Raw genomic sequence first — 17,936 nt, 5'->3', positions numbered from 1 at the left:
ATCCAACTATGGAATAAACTTCCAAGTTGTTTTATGTAAAAAAGACTTATAATGTCTCAATAAAAGAATACTAGGCAAATTTACTCTGGTTCCTGTTTCATGTCCAGACGTCTAATCCCTAGCTATGTGAATATATATTACCACTTCCAGCTGTGGATGACTTCCTCATTGCTAGAATGAAAGAGATTGTGAGGGCCCAATGAGAGGATGTAAGGGAAATGGTTTACATGTGCGGAGCATCACACAGGGACTTCGGTGCCTCACTTCCAAAGCAGATGACACGTGTTTCATAACCAGGGTTTCTCCATCTCACTTCCAAACTTCCTCATTATGACTGGTGGAAGGATTTAGGAAAAAGCTTTGAATTTTGTTTTGCTCACCTTACATTTAATGAGATCCTGGTGAAGGTACATTGTTATCCAACTTTTGTATACTTACTTTGTGGAGAACAAAAAATGTACCCTTTATATCACTGTAGAAAAATTTAAAATTAGACCAACCAGTGAAAAATTCTGCAATGATATTATAACTTAGTTATTACATTATTATAATTTAGTTCATTTTTATGCTAGCATTTTTCCTAATTAAAGATGCTGGACGGATACCTCTTATTTATAAGGTAGGTTAATATTTAATATGTTTAGAGAAAATATCATGAGAATTCTTGGCATTGTCTAAGTATTATTTCAACATTCACATATTTATCATCATTTATATGACAATATCAGTATGATAGTTATTAAAATTCATATAACTTGTTCTGGGCACAGTATTATGTTGAAGATTAATATTGTCTTTTGGGTCTCCTTCACTGTAATGAATGCTGACGCTATAATATATATATTATTTTCATACTGCAAAGCCACGTACATTAAGGAACATTGTCAAAGTGAGTTTAAGAAAAGCTCTGGGCATATACGACACGAAGTGTCCTTCCTGGCTGCTGGGATTAGATGTAAAGATGGATCCCCCAATAGATGGCTCTTTACCTTAGTGGACCAGCAAAGTCGCTTCTGAGTCACTGTTTTAAGAATGACTAACAAACAAGGTTCTTCAGGACAGATGTTGTCCCAGGCATTGGCCATTCTCTTATAGCGGCAATGTCTTGGTGCTGGATCCTTTACACTGAAATGCGAATTTAGCTAATAGCTCATGGTCGGAGTCTGGTCACTGATGCTGCAGGCCTGAGACTGACCCTTCCATGGGCAGCAGATCTGCTCCATGGCCTGAGAGGACACCTCAAGTCCTCCTGCCTGTGTGTGGGGAGCTGAGCAAGTCAGTGACTGAAAGAAAAGAATTTGAGACTATGGGACTCTAGCGTTCTCCTCACAGTAGAAGAAAAATTAAAGTAGGCAAGATGTACAAGGAAAAAGAAAAACCAATGAAACAGCCCTTTTGTCAGACAAAACACAACCAGTGCGAATAATTAAAGTTTCTATGATCCCAAATGTTTAATAAAGACACCTTGGGCAAATGTCTGCTTTTACAGGTGCCACAAACTGGGGTAAGCACATGGACAACACAGTGTATATTGATTCAAATGCACGGCAGTTGATATCTGAATGGGTAAAAACACACTATGAACTTGAAACACACCATTGAAAACTGCTTGTTAATGGTAGCAGGTGGGAATTCTTTCTCATCACCAACTCATTATTTGCTTCTTTAAGTTACCTTGGGAGTCAGCTTTACTCAGTCCTGCTTCATGAAACTGTGGCTGGGCAAACGTGAGACACAGAAGCCAGTGTCTGGACACCAATACAAGTTGTCTCAGAAACACTTAGGCTCACTCATTTGGCTTTCATTAAGATAGTCCTCCCGGTGTTATCTCCAACAGAAGCAAAGACAGGGAAGTTGAAATTGTCTGTAACTAGATGAGATGGATAGAGAGAACAAGACTTCTGGTGTCTATTGTTCTGAGACTGACTCCACAGGGGAGGACCCTGTTGACTGGCTATCAAAAATCTCTAATTGTGGTTAGGAGGTCTCATTTTCAGATTCATACCAAGACTCTTAAATCAGTTTCCAAGTGGTCAGGAGACACTTGGGGAGGTTAGAAGGAAAGCAGTTGGACTCCCAGAAATTGCCTAACACTTTGAAAGACCCAACCTGCACGTACATCATGTGCTCCAAGCCAGCAGCAAATCATGTATTCAACTTCTAAACAAGTAACAAGCTAAGGCAAGTGTTGCCCCAGAGAGTTAGAGCACAGACAGATCCCCACCAGTACACCCAGGATGCCAGGTGCCAGAGTAGCCTTGGGCAGAGACCACCCAATGCTCATGTGATGATTCTTGGTAATGAAGACTTTATTGGCTCAATAACCTGATGATGACAGCGATGATGATGATAATGATGATGATGATGATGATGATGATGATGAAGAAGATGATGATGATGATGTGTGTGGATTTTTAGTTAGGATGGGAAGTGGTGTGTATATGTGTGTGTGTGTGTGTGTTCTCGAGTGTGCATGCCTGTGTGTGTGTGTGTGTGTGTGTGTGTGTGTGTGTGTGTGTGTGTGTGTAAGGGATTATGATAGAAGGCGAACTGCAGAATAAGGCCCCAAGTTTGTAGCACTGGTAATGAGACTGTTGTGGACTGAAAGTCTGTTTCACTTCCCAGTTCATACGTCCAACCTACAGCTTCAGTGTGAACATGTTTGGAGATGAGGTCTGGGTATGAGGTGATTCGGCTAAGATGAGATTGTGAGGGTGGGGCCCTATCCTGGTGGGTTTTAATTGTCAACGTGGCACAACCAGCATTCACCCAGGAGGAAGGAGTGGCCTGTGGCTTTATCTGTGGGGAATTGTCCTCATTGTTGATTGATGTGAAGGTACAGTCCATTGTTGGTAGTGCTATACCAAGTCAAGTATTAGAAAGGGGAGGGAGAGAGAGAGAGACAGAGAGAGAGAGAGAGAGAGAGAGAGAGAGAGAGAGAGAGAGAGAGAGAGAGAGAGAGAGACAGAGAGACAGAGAGACAGAGACAGAGAGTGACAGAGAGAGACACACAGAGAGAGACACAGAGAGAGACACAGAGAGAGAGAGACACAGAGAGAGACACAGAGAGAGACACAGAGAGAGGGACATGAACCAGTAAGCAGCATTTTTGGCTGTCCTGTTTCAGTTCCTGCCTGCAAGTTCCTGTGTTGAGTTCCTTCCATGACTTCTCAGGAATAGACTGTTTACTGAAAGTATAAGGTGAAATAAGCCCTCTTTTCCCCAAGTTGCCTTTGGTCATGGTGTTTATCACAGCAACAGAAAGCAAAGTAGATTAGCTGCCATGGAGGGAGAGTGACCTTGCCTGAGCTCTCTTCTGTTTCTCTCTGAGCCCTCTGGGGGACACAGTGAAAATGCAACTTTATGAGAATCAAGAGGAAAGCCTTTACCTGAACCACAGTGTGCTGTTGCCGTGATCTTGGACAATTACTATGTGATTGTAGAAATGTCTGCGTTGAACCCACAGGGCCTACAGCGTTTTGGCACAACAGCCTGAACCAAGCAAGAAAAGTATGGATTCCTCACCAGTAGAAATAGACGGAGGTAACTGAGTGGAACAGAGTTGTGGAGAGAAGGGGGTTGGCAGTGGGAAAATCAGTTAACTGAGTGTACTTTTGTATTTGTAACGTATACAATTACAAATCATGCAAATAGATTGGATATTTTATAGCTTTCCTAAAATGCTGGGTGATGTTAGTGAGCAAGTAATTGCTGAACAGATGTTAAGTAGCTGCTCATAACGACCCCCTTGGTTCTCCTACGAACATCAAATCAACGATGTGATGCAAAAGCCACAGAAGAAGATTCTTCAAGATTTCCAACTTAAGGCCTTTTGGAAAACATTAAAATGAGGATAAACCTGCGGCCTTTGTAATGTATTAATGAGAAGGTCTCTGAATGCATTTTCAGTACAATAACATACAGTTTGTAAAAGAGCAGCAAAGAATTCGGGTCACATTTAGGACATATTAGGACACAGGATTGGGGAAAAGCACACTTTCCCTGGATTGTGAAAAGGGATTACATCATTTATCTGAAGGCCACATACACACACAGCTCAGCAGCAATGTTTCGAGTGGCATCCTGTGATTGGGTGTGATTGGGTGTGATTGGGTGTGATCGGGTGTGATCGGGTGTGCAGATGCACGCTCTGAGTCCCCGAGAAGACAGTGAGGTAGTCCTGCAATGGCTCAGTAAACCAAGGGGAAGCACTATGATTGCTAACACTCTGTTATTGATTTGAGACGGAAGTTCACGGCAGCCTTGGATCAGACGGTAGGAAGGTGTGGGGAAGGAGAGCTCTGGCAGGAGCCATGCATCTGACAAAGACTCAGGTTTTGTGAATGGGATTTCTGTACTTCTTTCTTAAAAACAGAAGAAAAGAAAAGAAAACAACAACAACCAAGACCCCAAACTCAAACACTGTTTGCTCTTTCAGCTTTCCATACTCTTAGAAATCTTGGATGTTCACCCAAGATTCATCGTATACCCACATTCAGTTGTGTGCTTCGGATAAAGTCCAGGATTGGCAGGATTCGCTTCCCCACCGTCTCCATCAGCCTCACCGTGTCTTCTCTGGTCAGCAGAGAGAAGGGAGTTTTATGTTCTAGAAATTGGAACAATAAATTTTTATATTTTTTTTTTCAGAATTCCATTTCAGAATGCTTTCTTTAGTGAGCTATAAACAGATATTTCAATATTAACAGATAGGAAATCTTTAGTATGGACACTAGTTCCATCCCCAGCCCGTATGTGTAACAATAAAAGCTCTATGAGGAGAAGGCAGAGGAGACATCACCCTTTAGAAACTGACATTCATTCCTTTTCTTGATTGAGAGATCTAAGAGACAACCTGTGACAGTTCGCATATCTCAGCAGAATATGTTTGTCTTGGATTGTGAAAAAATGTTGTCATAAACATGTCTGATTCTTGTCTTGCTCCACTCAGGTGTTATTCGAGTGTGCAGATGCCATTGACTTTGAACGTGGCTCGAGGCTGAGATAAGCCTCGGGGGGATACTGCACTAGGCAAAATTCCAGTTCTTAATTATGTGGTTACAGCCCAAGGAGCGGGCTCAACCTGGCCGTGAATTCAGTCTGTACGTCTAAGATTTCAATTCCGTGTAAACATTTTCTTGAAAATTTTAACCAGAATTATTTAACACCGTCAAATTATGTGCTCTTCAGGAGATTTAAACTCTTGACTAATTGTATAAGGGAAGAGTAGAGCAGATGTTGATGCGCCAGCAGATAGTCCAGGTGGCCTGGAATTGACATTGCTGTTTTTGATTTCATGTACTAGTCATGTTGACAAACTGTTCATGTTTGCTATTTAAGGATAATAGATAATTTGCTATTTCTTTTTCCTATGTGTGTGTGTGTGTGTGTGTGTGTGTGTGTGTGACTTTTTTAAATTCTTTTTTGTATGTGTGTGTGCATGCATACATGTGGAGGCCCCAAGTTGGTGGCAGGACTCATTCTCCATGCTCTTCCACCCTGTTCATGGAGACAGGGTCTCTCCATCAAACTAGCTGATATGGCTAGTTTAGGTAGTCAGCTTGCTCTGGTGGACCCATCTCTGCCTTCCATGGCTAGCACTACACTCAGCTCCCCCAGCATTTCTGTGGGAGTTGAAACTTTGGTTCTCATGCCTGCAGGGCAAGTGCTTCAATTGTCCAGTCCCTGAAAGCCTGTGTTCTTGGTGGCTGTGACAGGCAGTAGTGGTGGTGGTGTCTGGAATGCTAGGAATCAGTTGGTAAGCTCCATTGTGTACAGTGTGTTCCTGGGGGGAAGTTCTCCTGAAATAAGAATTCTGTGTATTATTGATCAGCCCACAAAGAAAATTAGAAAGATTAATGGTGACTTGAAACCAAACATTTTTGGATATCCAGGCCCTGCTTTGAGCTTGGCACTGTGACACAGTCCCAGCTTTGTCCCAGTTTTCAAGTGGGGATACTTCAAAATGTAGTACATTCAGGTTCCAATCACCTGTGAAAGTGGGCAGCTTCCTGCTTGACACCTTTTCCAAAAACTTCCCATCTTCTTTGTTTTTGAACCCAAGCGTCAACAGATACTGTTGAGGAGGAAAAGATGACCAGTCAGCCGTCTGAGGCAGTACGTGGAGTCCTTGGGTGTCTGAAAACGGCAGAGAAAGCAGCAGGGGGTCTAGTTGTTGCTTTATCATTTTCAGGCCCCTCCTCCAGTTTAGGAATTATATTTAGAAAAATGATAAATATAAACACTAAAGGCACAAAGTAAAATTATGTGCATCAAAAGTACAAGTGGCTAATATGTGAAATTGTACTCCATTATTTGTAGTTTTCTTAGTGATATAAACACACACAAAACACCGTAATAAGCCATGAGCAGATTCCACGGCCATCTTTCCCCGTTCATAGACATTCAGTACCAGCTCATAGGAAGGGTTATTGTTTTCCGTGTGCTTGATTTTGTATCCTAGCTGAAGACTAAGTAAATAATGTTACATAAAAGGAAAAAGAAAAATAACTGAGTGAGAATTAAAAGAAACGGTGCTGGGAAAACTGGCTATTTACATGTACAAGAACAAAATTTGATTTATATCTCAAAATGCATCAGAGTTTTAATGTAGGCTCGGAACTCTGAGAACCGCAAGAAGAGAACAGGGAAAGCACATCGGATTAGACACAGGCCAGGATTTCCTGCAAGGAACTCCAATAGCACAGGACATAACCTCCAAATCGACAAATAAGTCGGCACAAAATTAAAAGATTTCTGCAAAGCAAGTAAAACGATGGCCAGAGCGAAGAGACAGCCCACAGGATGGGAAAGCTCTTTCCTGAGTCCACATCAGACAGGGTTAATGTGTAGGACATGTGAGGAGCTGCAAAAATTAAACACCAACTCCAGTCTCCAGTGTTCCTTCACCAGACTGTTCTCAAATACGAAGGAATACACAAGGTCAACAATACTTGGGAAAATAAGCAACATCCATAGCCATTGGAGGAATTCGAATTAAGACTGTTATGAGCGCCTCCAGGCCAAGCCAATTTGAGTGGCCAGTACTGCCACCTGGGGCCATGGTGTCATCCAGACCAGGGCTGGTCTGCCTTGGGCCATGTCTGGATCTGTGGCCCTGCAGCGACTGGGATCTTGGGTAATGTCCATGGCTCCTGTTACCACGGAGGGCTCTGCAGATGCCCAGGGTCTGGACAGCCACCTGAGCCCATGTTTGTTCCCGAGGGCCATATTGGCACAGGTGCCCTACTGATCTGGGTGGCCTGTGCTGCCACTGGGGCCATGATGACGTCCAGGCCCCAGCTGCTATCAAGGGCCATGACTGGGTCCATGGTTCTGCTGCAGCTGGGGTCTGTGATGATGTTCATGGCCTGTGCTAGCACAGGGACTCTTTGGAACCATGAGGTGCTGAGTCAGTCCCACCTTTCACTAGCCCTGCTCTCCTCCCCCCACGCCCCTGGATATTGCAGCAAGAGAGCTAGTCCCACCCCTCAGGGGAGAGCTGTCCACTCGCACCCCCCCTCCCGGCCACAGGCATGCACCCCATCTGGGCAGCACACTAGAGCTGACCCTATTGTTGAGGACGCAGGTGAGCCGGCCCTGAAGGTGTAAGAGCAGCAGAGCTGAACCCACTCCCCTTGTCACCCCTGCGGTGGCAGGGGTGAGGGAAAGATGAGTTGGCCCACCCAACATCCACCACATCTATGAACTGTTGGAGCATGTGAAGGGGATGAACAGCAGGATCTCCATGACACAGGAGAACAACAGACTATCCAAGAGGAGCCCCAGTGAGAGCCCGTTATTGGTGGGGTAGCAGAAGCCAGAGGCCTCGAGGCAAAGAACACTTGCAAGTGAAGATGAATGGAACCAACTGTGAACTGTGTGACCCAGCAGGCCACACTACAGCTTCCACGACAAGGGTCTTCTCCTTCTTTTGCTATTGTTTTATTTCTTTGTCTTCTTTTCTTTCTTTTTTTAAATTTGGTTTTGTTTTGGGGGTGGGTTGCAAGGCTAGAGGGCAGATGTGAGGGGATGGGGAGATATGTGGGATTGGAATGCATGATATGAAATCCACAAAGAATCATGAAAGTTTTAAAAAAAAACAAAACTGTTCTGAGACTCTATCTTAACCCAGTCATAATGGCCACCACTAAGAAAGCAGCAGCGAGCGGGGGTGGTGGTGGCGGCGGCGGCGGCGGTGGCGGTGGTGGCACACGCCTTTAATCCCAGCACTCAGGAGGCAGAGGCAGGCGGATCTCTGTGAGTTCCAGGACAGTTAGGGCTGCACAGAGAAACCCTGTCTTGAAAAACAAAAACAAACCACCACCACCCCCCCCCCAAAAAAAAAAGAAAAAGAAAAGAAGAAAAGAATACAGTATCAAGAAATGCTGTCAAGGACATGGCACAGAAGAGGGTCCTTATTCTCTGCCAGGAAGATATAAACTGGCACAAAAACCCAAAAAACCAAACCAGGTCTACCCTGTGACCTAGCAATATCATTCTTGGGTGTATACTCAAAGGACTCTAAAATCAACATACCACAAAGATAGCCATAAATCCATGTTTGCTGCTACATTATTTATGGTAGCTAAGAAATGGAACCAACTAGGAAGTCCGTCAACAGGTGAATTGATAAAGGAAATGTGGTATGTATACACAATGAAATTCTATTCATCCATAAGGAAAAATGAAATCATTATGGTGTAGTGGGTACCATTCCAGCTTTGTTCTGGAAGTTCCAACCCCCATTGAGACTTCGGCAACTGTCACGCCTACAAGGCGGGGCCAAGGGAGGCGCCTGGAGACCCGAGATCTGGATCGGGGAACACTCTCTTGGTTCCGGGACCCTGGATGGTGGAGGTGGACAAAGCAGAGCTCCAGAGAACACCGCTGGACTGTGATACACCTTCCCCAGACCCCGCGACCTACCTATCCCTTAATTTGTAAGTTACGCCATTAAATAAATCTCCTTTTAACTACGTGGAGTGGCCTAAATAATTTCACCAATATTATGGTAGGTAAAGTAAGCCACACTATGAAAATGTAATGCTTCATGTTTTCTCTCAGATGTAGAACCAAGATTTATATGTGTGTGTGTGTGTGTGTGTGTGTGTGTGTGTGTGTGTGTGTAGATCACAAGCCTAGAAAGAGGCCCAGGGAAGGTAAAGAAGAGATCTTAAGTTGGGGGAAGACATCTGACATAAAATTAGAAGGTGGTCTGTTAGTGAGGAGGAAGAGGTCTAGCAAGCTGGGTACCCGGACAAGAGAGGGTAGAGTAAGAGAGGAAACAAATGAGAACAATGTATGAACTTGGGGGAGGGAGCAGAGGGGAGGATGGGAGAGAATACATGGGGAGGGATAAATAAAATAGGAACCAAAAACAAAAAAGAAGGTATATGTGAAAACACCACAATGAAACACATTACTTCATATGCTAACTTAAACCACAGTTACATGGGGAAAAACCTGGAACGATCATGGCACCGACGGCAGTAATTGGACTTGTGTCGGGAGCGCAGCTCTAAAAGGCGAACCCGGTTCCTCGAGTCTGTAAGAGCTGTCGCTGGCTCGGGACCACTTTCTTCCTGGCAGAGCTTTAAGTGTTTTGTGCACTGTCTTTACGATTGATGTCGGCACTTCCACCAAGGAATCAGGAAAGTGGAGGGACCTGTCCCGGAGCTACCTGCCCAATGACAGCCTCCTGGAAGTGGAGGGACCTGTCCCGGAGCTACCTGCCCAATGACAGCCTCCTGGAAGTGGCAACAAGGACCGATGCCCACAGCCTGCCCACCACAGAGGGTCTGCCCACCGCGCTGTTAGGGATTGGGTGGTTCTGTGCTACGTTAGGGGAAGGAAGGTCATCCTTGTGCCTTGAAGGCCAGATTTGCCCCATTCATATTTACTTTGAGCAGCAAACTTTTGCTCTACTGTAAAAAAAATTTCTCAATTAGTGATGGATGGACGCAAGGCCGCAGAAGCTCAGTGCTGGGTCCTGTTGGAAAGAGAAATGGCACCAATCTCTAATATCTTGGAATTATAATTTTGTTTTTAACATAGAATAAAATGGCCCAATTCCAGCCTTCACTCTTTGCTGGTAACATTTCTTTGAAAAACAATAGGCATGGAACATCCTAGTTGGATTTGTATAACGGTGTTGGTCCTTTTGCTCATGTTCAGCTAGAAGGTGGCTGAGAAGCTGCTTGTTTGTTTATCTAGGCAAGGGGCTCCTCCCACATGGTCCACACTGACTTGGAACTCATGATCCCCCTGCCTGAGCTCCTGTACCACTGGGATTATGAATGCTTCATCATGCTGGGTTCTGATGCCTGAAGCTTTGGAAACTTGAACGTGGATCACACTCTCCCACCCCTGGGGCCTCCTCTATGTTTCACATGTGGCAGCTGCCCAGAGCCTCTCTGTGGAGTCCCCGTTTTCCAGCTTAGAGTGTGTGAAAACTGCAGTAAGTTATCGGCAATCTATTTAACATGTGTGTTAAAGAGTTTAATATACTCTGTTTCTTCCATGAACTAACTATCACAAAACTCAAACCCAGAAGAAAGACATGCTGTACATGTTTTAGTCTTTCTTGGGTGGTTGGGAACTTCATGAGGACTGACATTTACCTGGTATTTCTGTGTCACACACTTTATTAAGATCCTCTTCTTGCTCAACACACATGGTAGATAAGGTACGTCTTTCAGCTAACCTTACAGATTATGAAACTGGATCTTCAAGAGATTACAAAGGAGGGCTGGGGAGATGGCTCAGTTTACCAGTAAGGTAAGGTGTTTGCCACGTAAACAGGAGGACTAGAGTTCAAGCCAAGTTCAATCAGTAGCATGTGCCTATGGCTCCAGTGCTGGGCAGACAGACATGCCCTTAGGCCTGCCGGCCAGCCATCTAATTGAGTAGGTTAGCTGTGGGTTCAGTGAGAGACTAAGGTGCGGAGTTATTTAGGAAGACATTTGATGTCACTCTCTGGCCTCTACCCACAAGTGCACGTCTGCCATCCCCAAACAGGTACACATACAAATAAAAATCAGTCTTTGAAATGCTCATGGCAGAGAGTCACAGACAGATCTGGTGACAATGCTGGGAACTGGATTTTGTGCAGAGGAAGTGGAATGCTTTGACATTTGGTGTTTGGTTGTGCCATTGGTAAAACAGAGCAGACCCAGATAATGGAGTTGTGGAGGGGTTGGCTTGCCTGGAATATTTGTTGAATGAAGAGGAGACCAGTGTTACTATGGGAAGTGATTAAACAGACTAGAAAAATTAATCTTAGCCCCAGAGCCAACAAAATGTAAGTGTATTTTGACTCTTCTTGGTCTTAGATACATCCCTTCCATTGTGAATTTGATTAATTATTAGCTTTCAGGTAAAGTTTGGAATGTGACAGATCGTTAGCACATGTTAACTTTAGAAAGGAGTGCAAACGGTTGTTTTTGGTTTTGTTTTTTTTCCATTTACATGCAGAGTAATTGCAGACTGTGAACATCTAGTTTGGCAGGTAATTTATGACCCCACATAACAACATACTTCCCAAATGCGAAGCTCATGTAACTTAATTTGAGTGGAATTGTCCTCAACTTTGTGCTTAAACATGTGTCTGAAAGTCTCGTGCTTCTGGTGGGTAAGAAAGTTAACCAGATTATGTTGTCCTCTGGTAGAGCTGATTTTAAGAAATGCTCCTTTGGCTCCTGTTGTGACAAGAAGACTGGGAGAAGATAGGTCCTTTTCGTCCATCCCTTTTTAGTTTATCACCATTGGAGAAGAAATGTAAAAGTCTATAATAGAATTTATTATTAAAATTCAGCTTGCGGCACAGCTGTAAGTTTTTACTATAGGAAAGTAGATTCTTACAAAATACTATCAAAGAGAGACCATGAAGATTACATTTCTTGAAAAATCATATTTTTCAATCCTTTTTTTCCTACCAGATGAAAGGTAGCTAATGCTTAGCAAAAGAGGTTTGGATAGTTGTTTGTTAATCAGAAATATAGTGTATGGGGGAAGACTAGCATTGTCCAATCAGCTGTTGAGGTTACTGAAGCTCTTGATCTCTCCATTTCTGCTAGTTCCTTTTTAAAATCACATTTCTGGTGTTTTTTGTCTGTTGGTCTGTCTCTCTCTCCTGTTTTTATACACTGTGCTGGTTAGTCTAGAATCACCTGGGGGACAGGTGGGCCTCTGTGTATGCCTGTGGAGGATTCTCTTGTGTTATTTGAGGTGGGATGGCATGTGGGGGTCATCTTTTCCTGACTGGGATCCTGGCCTGTGTAAGTGGGTAAAGGGAACTGAGTGGCAGCTAAATGCCTTCATCATCCTCTGCTTCCTGATTGTGGATGTCATGTGAGCAGCTGTGTCAAGCCCCTGCCACCCCGACTTCATGTTCTGGATGGACTGTATCCTTGAGCTGTGAGCTAGAATACACCTTTTCTTCTTAAGTTGCTTTCTCGGGGGATTTTACACAGTGACAGGAAAAGAAACCAAGTGTGTGGTTAGTTTTTTCTTGACTTGGCATAAGCTAGAGAGTCATCTGAGAAGAGGGAACCTCAACTGAGAAAACGCCTCCATCAGATTGGCCTGTAAGCAATCTTCAGGTCATTTTCTTGACTCATTACTGATATGGGAGGGCCTGGTGCATTGTGGGTGGTGCCACTCCTAGCCAGGTGGTCCTGAGCTGTAGAAGAAAAGCAGGCCGAATAGGTCATGGAGCTCAAGCTAGAAAGCAGTGTTCCTTTATGGTCTCTGCTTCTTCCACTTCCAGCCTTGAGTTCCTGTCTCGGTTTCCCTTGAAGATGGACGGTCACTGTCAGCCACACTAGCCTCTTTCTTCCTTAGGCTGCTTTTGGTCCTGGTGCTTATCACAGAGTAGAAACCGAATTAGGAGCCTAAAGCACAAATGCCGAGTCTCTTCAGTGATGCCCACAGCTTCCTGTGTTTGGCTCAGTGACATGCTCGTCATATGTACACTCTTGGGGGGACTTCTCTAGTCTTGTGGACTTTCCTATCCACTCTAACTAAAACACAGATGATGAATATTCCAGTCTCATCTTAAAAATTTCACCAAATTTTAACACATATTTCCCAGTGCCTGCTGGGACATTGCTGTCTACTCATCATTCCAAAATTTACCTCTAATGGAGCAATTTTGTTTGTTGTGGAATATTAGTTGAAGATGTGTTGCATTTGTTTATGCTGTGGAACATTTGTTTAATGATGCAAAGATGTGTTGCATTCTTTTATGTTATATTTGTTTAATTCTGTGAAGCTGTGTTAGTTTGCCTGTCTAAAACACCTGATTGGTCTAATAAAGAGCTGAACAGCCAGCCAATAGTGAGCCAGGAGAAAGGATAAGTGGGGCTGGCAGGCAGAGAGAATAAATAGGAGGATAAATCTAGGATGAGTAAGGGCAAGAGAAAGGAGAAAGGGAGGAGGACGTCAAGGGCCAGCCACCCAGCTACACAGCCAGCCACAGAGTAAGAAATAAAGGAAGGTATATAGGATAGAGAAACATAAAAACCCAGAGGCAAAAGGTAGGCAGCATAATTTAAGAAAAGCTGGGTAGAGACAAGCTAAGTTAAGGCTGGGCATTCATAGGTAAGAATAAGCCTCTGTATGATTTATTTGGGAGCTGGGGGGCAGGCCCCCAAAGAGTAAAACAACCAACTACATTTGTTCCCAGAGCTGACTTCTTTCTCTTCACAGTTTCCCTTGCCCCTGATGCTTGCCAAAGTTATGAGGATAACTAGTGTGCAACTATTTGTTTTTCTCTGACTCGAAATTCAAGGCCATTGTTGACTGGCATTTCCTTGACTCCTTGAAACTTACGGCATCTCAAATACTAATAGTGCTGGTTATACGCCACCTCAGCCTCCTTCCATGCCTTACAGTCATCCTCTTGCTCAGATTTTTCATCACACAAAATCTCCGTCACAGAGATGGTCTCCCAGAAAGCATCATCACTAGCAGTACCGTTGGTGGCATGTTGATGCAGCTCCGCCCACCACTCCTGTCACTGTCCTTTTTCCCCTCAGGAGCTTCAGTGGTTCCTTCCCAGGTAATCAAGACTCCCAGGTAAGTTACCATCATTGCCCTCTCATAAATCATGAAAAGGTTTCTGCTCCAAAAGACATAGCTAAGCTGGGTATGGTGGTGCTTGCCTGGAGCCGCCCATACTCTGGAGACAGGTGTAGGTGGAGTGCAAGTTTAAGGGCTGCATAGCAAGCCCAGTCTCCACCAACTTCAGGCAAGCACCACACCAGCATGTAACATTCCATAATGTCTTTCTCGGTTTTATGTTTTTAATTTGGTATAACTCTGCCATCACTTCGGCAGATTTCTCTGCATTACACCAGCTTGTGTCTATCCTGCTTCTGAACTTCTGTTTGTGTCCCCAAGAGCACAAATCTTTCTCTCCATTTTAACATTTCTCATTTGGATCTAACTCACCTCACCTTGTCTGGAAGGCTTTCCTGACTCTGTCAGTTTTCCCTTTCAAACTCTCTTTATTCCAGTGACTGCTACTTCACAAGGACACCTCTTAACTCACCAACAGATTTTCATGCCACTGAAGCTCACATTTTCAGGTCATATTCTTACCACAAGGGAACTGGCGGGTGCTCAATCAATTCTTCAACTGAATCTAGAAACACATTTCTTTTCAAGTTCCAAATTTTGAATGATGCAAATGAGAACAAATGTCTGCTGCTTCTGAGATATGGCTTATGTTCTGTCACTAACTGTAGGGAAGAGTCATATTGATTTTAACTCAAGCTCAAATGGGTCATGGTTTATCTCACAAAGGGCTACTCAGCGCTAAGATGCTGGGATGAGCATAGCACCTCTGACTGGGTTGCTAGTTTCACAGTTAGACTGTATTAATTACTTTTCTGTTGCTGTGACAGAATACCCTGACAATGGGTTTATTTCGGCTTACAGCTCTAGAAGGAGACAGTCCATCATGGAGGGAAATCCTGGCAGCAGAAACTTTGTGACTCCAGCCTGGCAGTCCGGAAGCCATGTGATGGAAAAGGCTGGGGAGAACAAGGCTGTGGGATGGCAGAGCCTGCTCCAGTGATATACTTCCTCCTGCAACATTCCATCTCTTCAAGGTTTCACAACCTCCCCAAACAGCACCACCTCCTGGGGACCAAGTGCTCAAACCCGTGAGCCTGTGGGGACACTGCTGGTCCTTCAGAGAATTTTCAAACATTATGGGTATGTGGTCACAGAAGACTGTGCTACAAGAAATCCCAGCAGCACAGAAAAGCATCAGCAGAAACATGAAATATCGACTGTGGCCTAACAGACTCATCTATATGTCAGGGAGAGCTGTATTTGTTATAAAGTTGAACATCTGTAAAATGAAATTTGAACTCTCTGGCAGTAAAGTATGAACTATAAGTAACATTATCATCAGTTGGACACCTAATCATAACTATGGCTGACAGGCCATGAATGAACCTTTCAAAGAATTTTTTCCTTTAAAAAAATTACATTTATTTATTTATTTATTTATCTACCTATCTATCTATTTATTTATTTATGTACACGCGTGCTGTGCATGCTCGCATGCATGTACAAGTACACACACACACACACACACACACACACACACACACACACACACAGTGCAACTTGGAGGCATTAGTTTTCTTGGTGGCAGTACCTTTACCTGCTGAGCCATCCCTCTGTTTAAAAGCTCTAATAATAGAAACAAAAGTCAGAGGGATCTAAAGTCCCCTCGAGGGACATGCAGATCTACCTGCATCCCATCATCCCTTTTTCTAGTCCCACCTCCTACTTTCTGGAGTCTGTCATCTCCCTGCCCTTTGTCTGTAACAAAATGTTCTGACATTTTGAGTTAGAGCAAAATCTCATTTCTAAAGGTCCCAATTGTTCAGCGAGGGATGGGACTGTGTGAGTTTTATGTGACTTCTCTTTACTGATCACTTTCAGAGTTTAGCTCCTGCTGTGCTTCTGAATGCCGACACTCCGTCATTACCTCTTTCTTAGTCATTTCTGAGTTTTATCTTGTACTCTTTTTAATGCCAATCCTTCTGTCTTGGAACTGTTCCACAAACTCACATCAGCAAGAAAGTAGCAAAAGGCAGCAACTTTTCAGCTAAGTTGTCCTCATTGCCTTCCCTCATAAATAATACAAAGTTTTCTACGTTTCAAGACACCAATGAGCTGGGTGTGCCTGCCTGGAGCCCCACACTCTGGAGGCTGCGTTGGGAGGTTGCACATTTGAGGCAGGGCTGGGTTATACAGTGAGAACCGATCTCCCCAAACCCCAAACAAGCAAAGACCCCACCACTTAAAACTTAGACAGTGTGCTTTGAGTTTTGCATTTGATGTATGAGCCAGCAATATGAATAATGGATTGTTGCATAATAAATTGTATTTTCCCTTGGGCCATTATAATTACAGAGTTACACATGCAAGCGGGAAAAATTGGCTTCCATTCCCAAGAATCCTCATTTTCACTTCAGGCTGTTGGTCTACTTCTCTGAGACCAATTTGGTGTATTTAAGTTTCCTTTCATAGCCTGTATAAAATTTAGAAAGATAAGTAACCCCAGAGGAATTTTATATACATTTCATTTCTATTTTGCTTAGAATCCTTGTTGGTTGCAACATTTTCTTTAGTCAGCTGTATTGGGTCTTTGGGACTCATTACACTGAAGTTACTCAAATCCACTTGAAGTAGGTCTCAGGCAATGCAAGAGTTAAAGACACAGCTACTCCCTTTACTGTTCACTAGAACACTGTGGGTGCATCAGCACCATGCCAACTGCGCTGTGTATGGGTTGGCATGGCCAGCTATTGCTTGAGTATCCCTCCCTCCCTCCCTCCCTCCCTCCCTCCCTCCCTCCCTCCCTCTCTCCCTCCCTCCCTCTCTCCCTCCCTCTCCTTCCCTCTCTCCCTCTCTTTTGTTGTTCATTCCTCCCTCCCTCCCTCCCTCCCTTCCTCCCTCCCTTCCTCCCTCCCTTCCTACCCCCTCCTCTTCCTTTTACTTTAAAAGACAAAAATGATGGCAACATAGTCAATGTTCGAGCTCTGTACTGCCTCCTGAAGCCATGCTGATGCCTGTGGGATGTGCTCCCGCAGAAGGCCACGTCCATGTTACCACTGAAGGTCACGTGGATGTCCATGGTCTGTGCTGCCATCCGAAACCATGTTGATGTCCATGGGCAGGGTTGACACTGGGACCTACTGGTTTTCATGGCCTGTGCTGCCGCTGAGGGTCATACTGGTATCTGAGGCTCATGCTGTGGCAGAAATCTGTACTGCCACCAGAGACCATGCTGAAGTCTGTGACGTGTGCTAATGCCAGTGGCCATGTGAACTTCTGTGGTCTGTGCTCTTGACAGCAACCATGTGGAAGTTCATGATCCATGTTCCCACTGACTGTAAAGGAGCTTCTTCTGCAGTGGTATTGATGACAGCAGACTCACAGTTGAGAGTGAGAGACACAGAAGGCTTCTGTGACAACCTCTACCGACTACCCCATACTCCTCCTCCCCCACAAAAAAGAAGAAACAGCCTCGACAGGAAGCCATTGAAGAGAACTCATAAAAATTATGGTAAGGATGCTGATGGGTAGCTCTCCACGACTGATGGGTTCTGGTAGGGTGCAGGTGGGCAAGGACTCAGTTTTCTCTAAGGGGCTGGCCACTGGGAGTGTCACCACGCTCCAGTGAGTATAGGGTCAACACAAATTGGACTTTTTTTGGGGGGGTCACAAGGCTGAGGGGTGGACCTGGGAGGACTGGGGGGTGAGTATTATTGGGGTACATTATATGAAATTCCTGAATAATCAAAAATATTATGTTAGAAACAAAACAAAAACAAAACATTTGAAAAACTTTCTCAGTCTCTCTCCTACTCTGAAAGTGAGCCCTGGGGCTGGAGTGGCTGAGCAGTTAGGAG

At 44.3% G+C, this 17,936-nt stretch overlaps 1 protein-coding gene across 1 annotated transcript in view; it reads right to left on the bottom strand.

Moving 5' to 3' along the window:
* Spata16 (spermatogenesis associated 16) overlaps positions 1 to 17,936 on the bottom strand; it is a 216,507-nt gene that overhangs the window by 41,902 nt on the left and 156,669 nt on the right. Inside the window, exons 6-7 of the mRNA XM_059265083.1 lie at positions 5,989 to 6,135; positions 4,494 to 4,606 (exon numbers count right to left, since the gene is read on the bottom strand). Coding sequence (XP_059121066.1) covers positions 4,494 to 4,606; positions 5,989 to 6,135 — 260 coding nt within the window. The remainder of the gene's footprint in view (positions 1 to 4,493; positions 4,607 to 5,988; positions 6,136 to 17,936) is intronic.

The sequence above is a fragment of the Peromyscus eremicus genome, chromosome 6 (genome assembly GCF_949786415.1).
Source record: "Peromyscus eremicus chromosome 6, PerEre_H2_v1, whole genome shotgun sequence".
In the NCBI taxonomy this organism is placed as follows: domain Eukaryota; kingdom Metazoa; phylum Chordata; class Mammalia; order Rodentia; family Cricetidae; genus Peromyscus; species Peromyscus eremicus.
The sequence above is the reverse complement of the archived record's forward strand: the minus strand, read 5'-3'. Positions and strand labels throughout refer to the sequence as shown.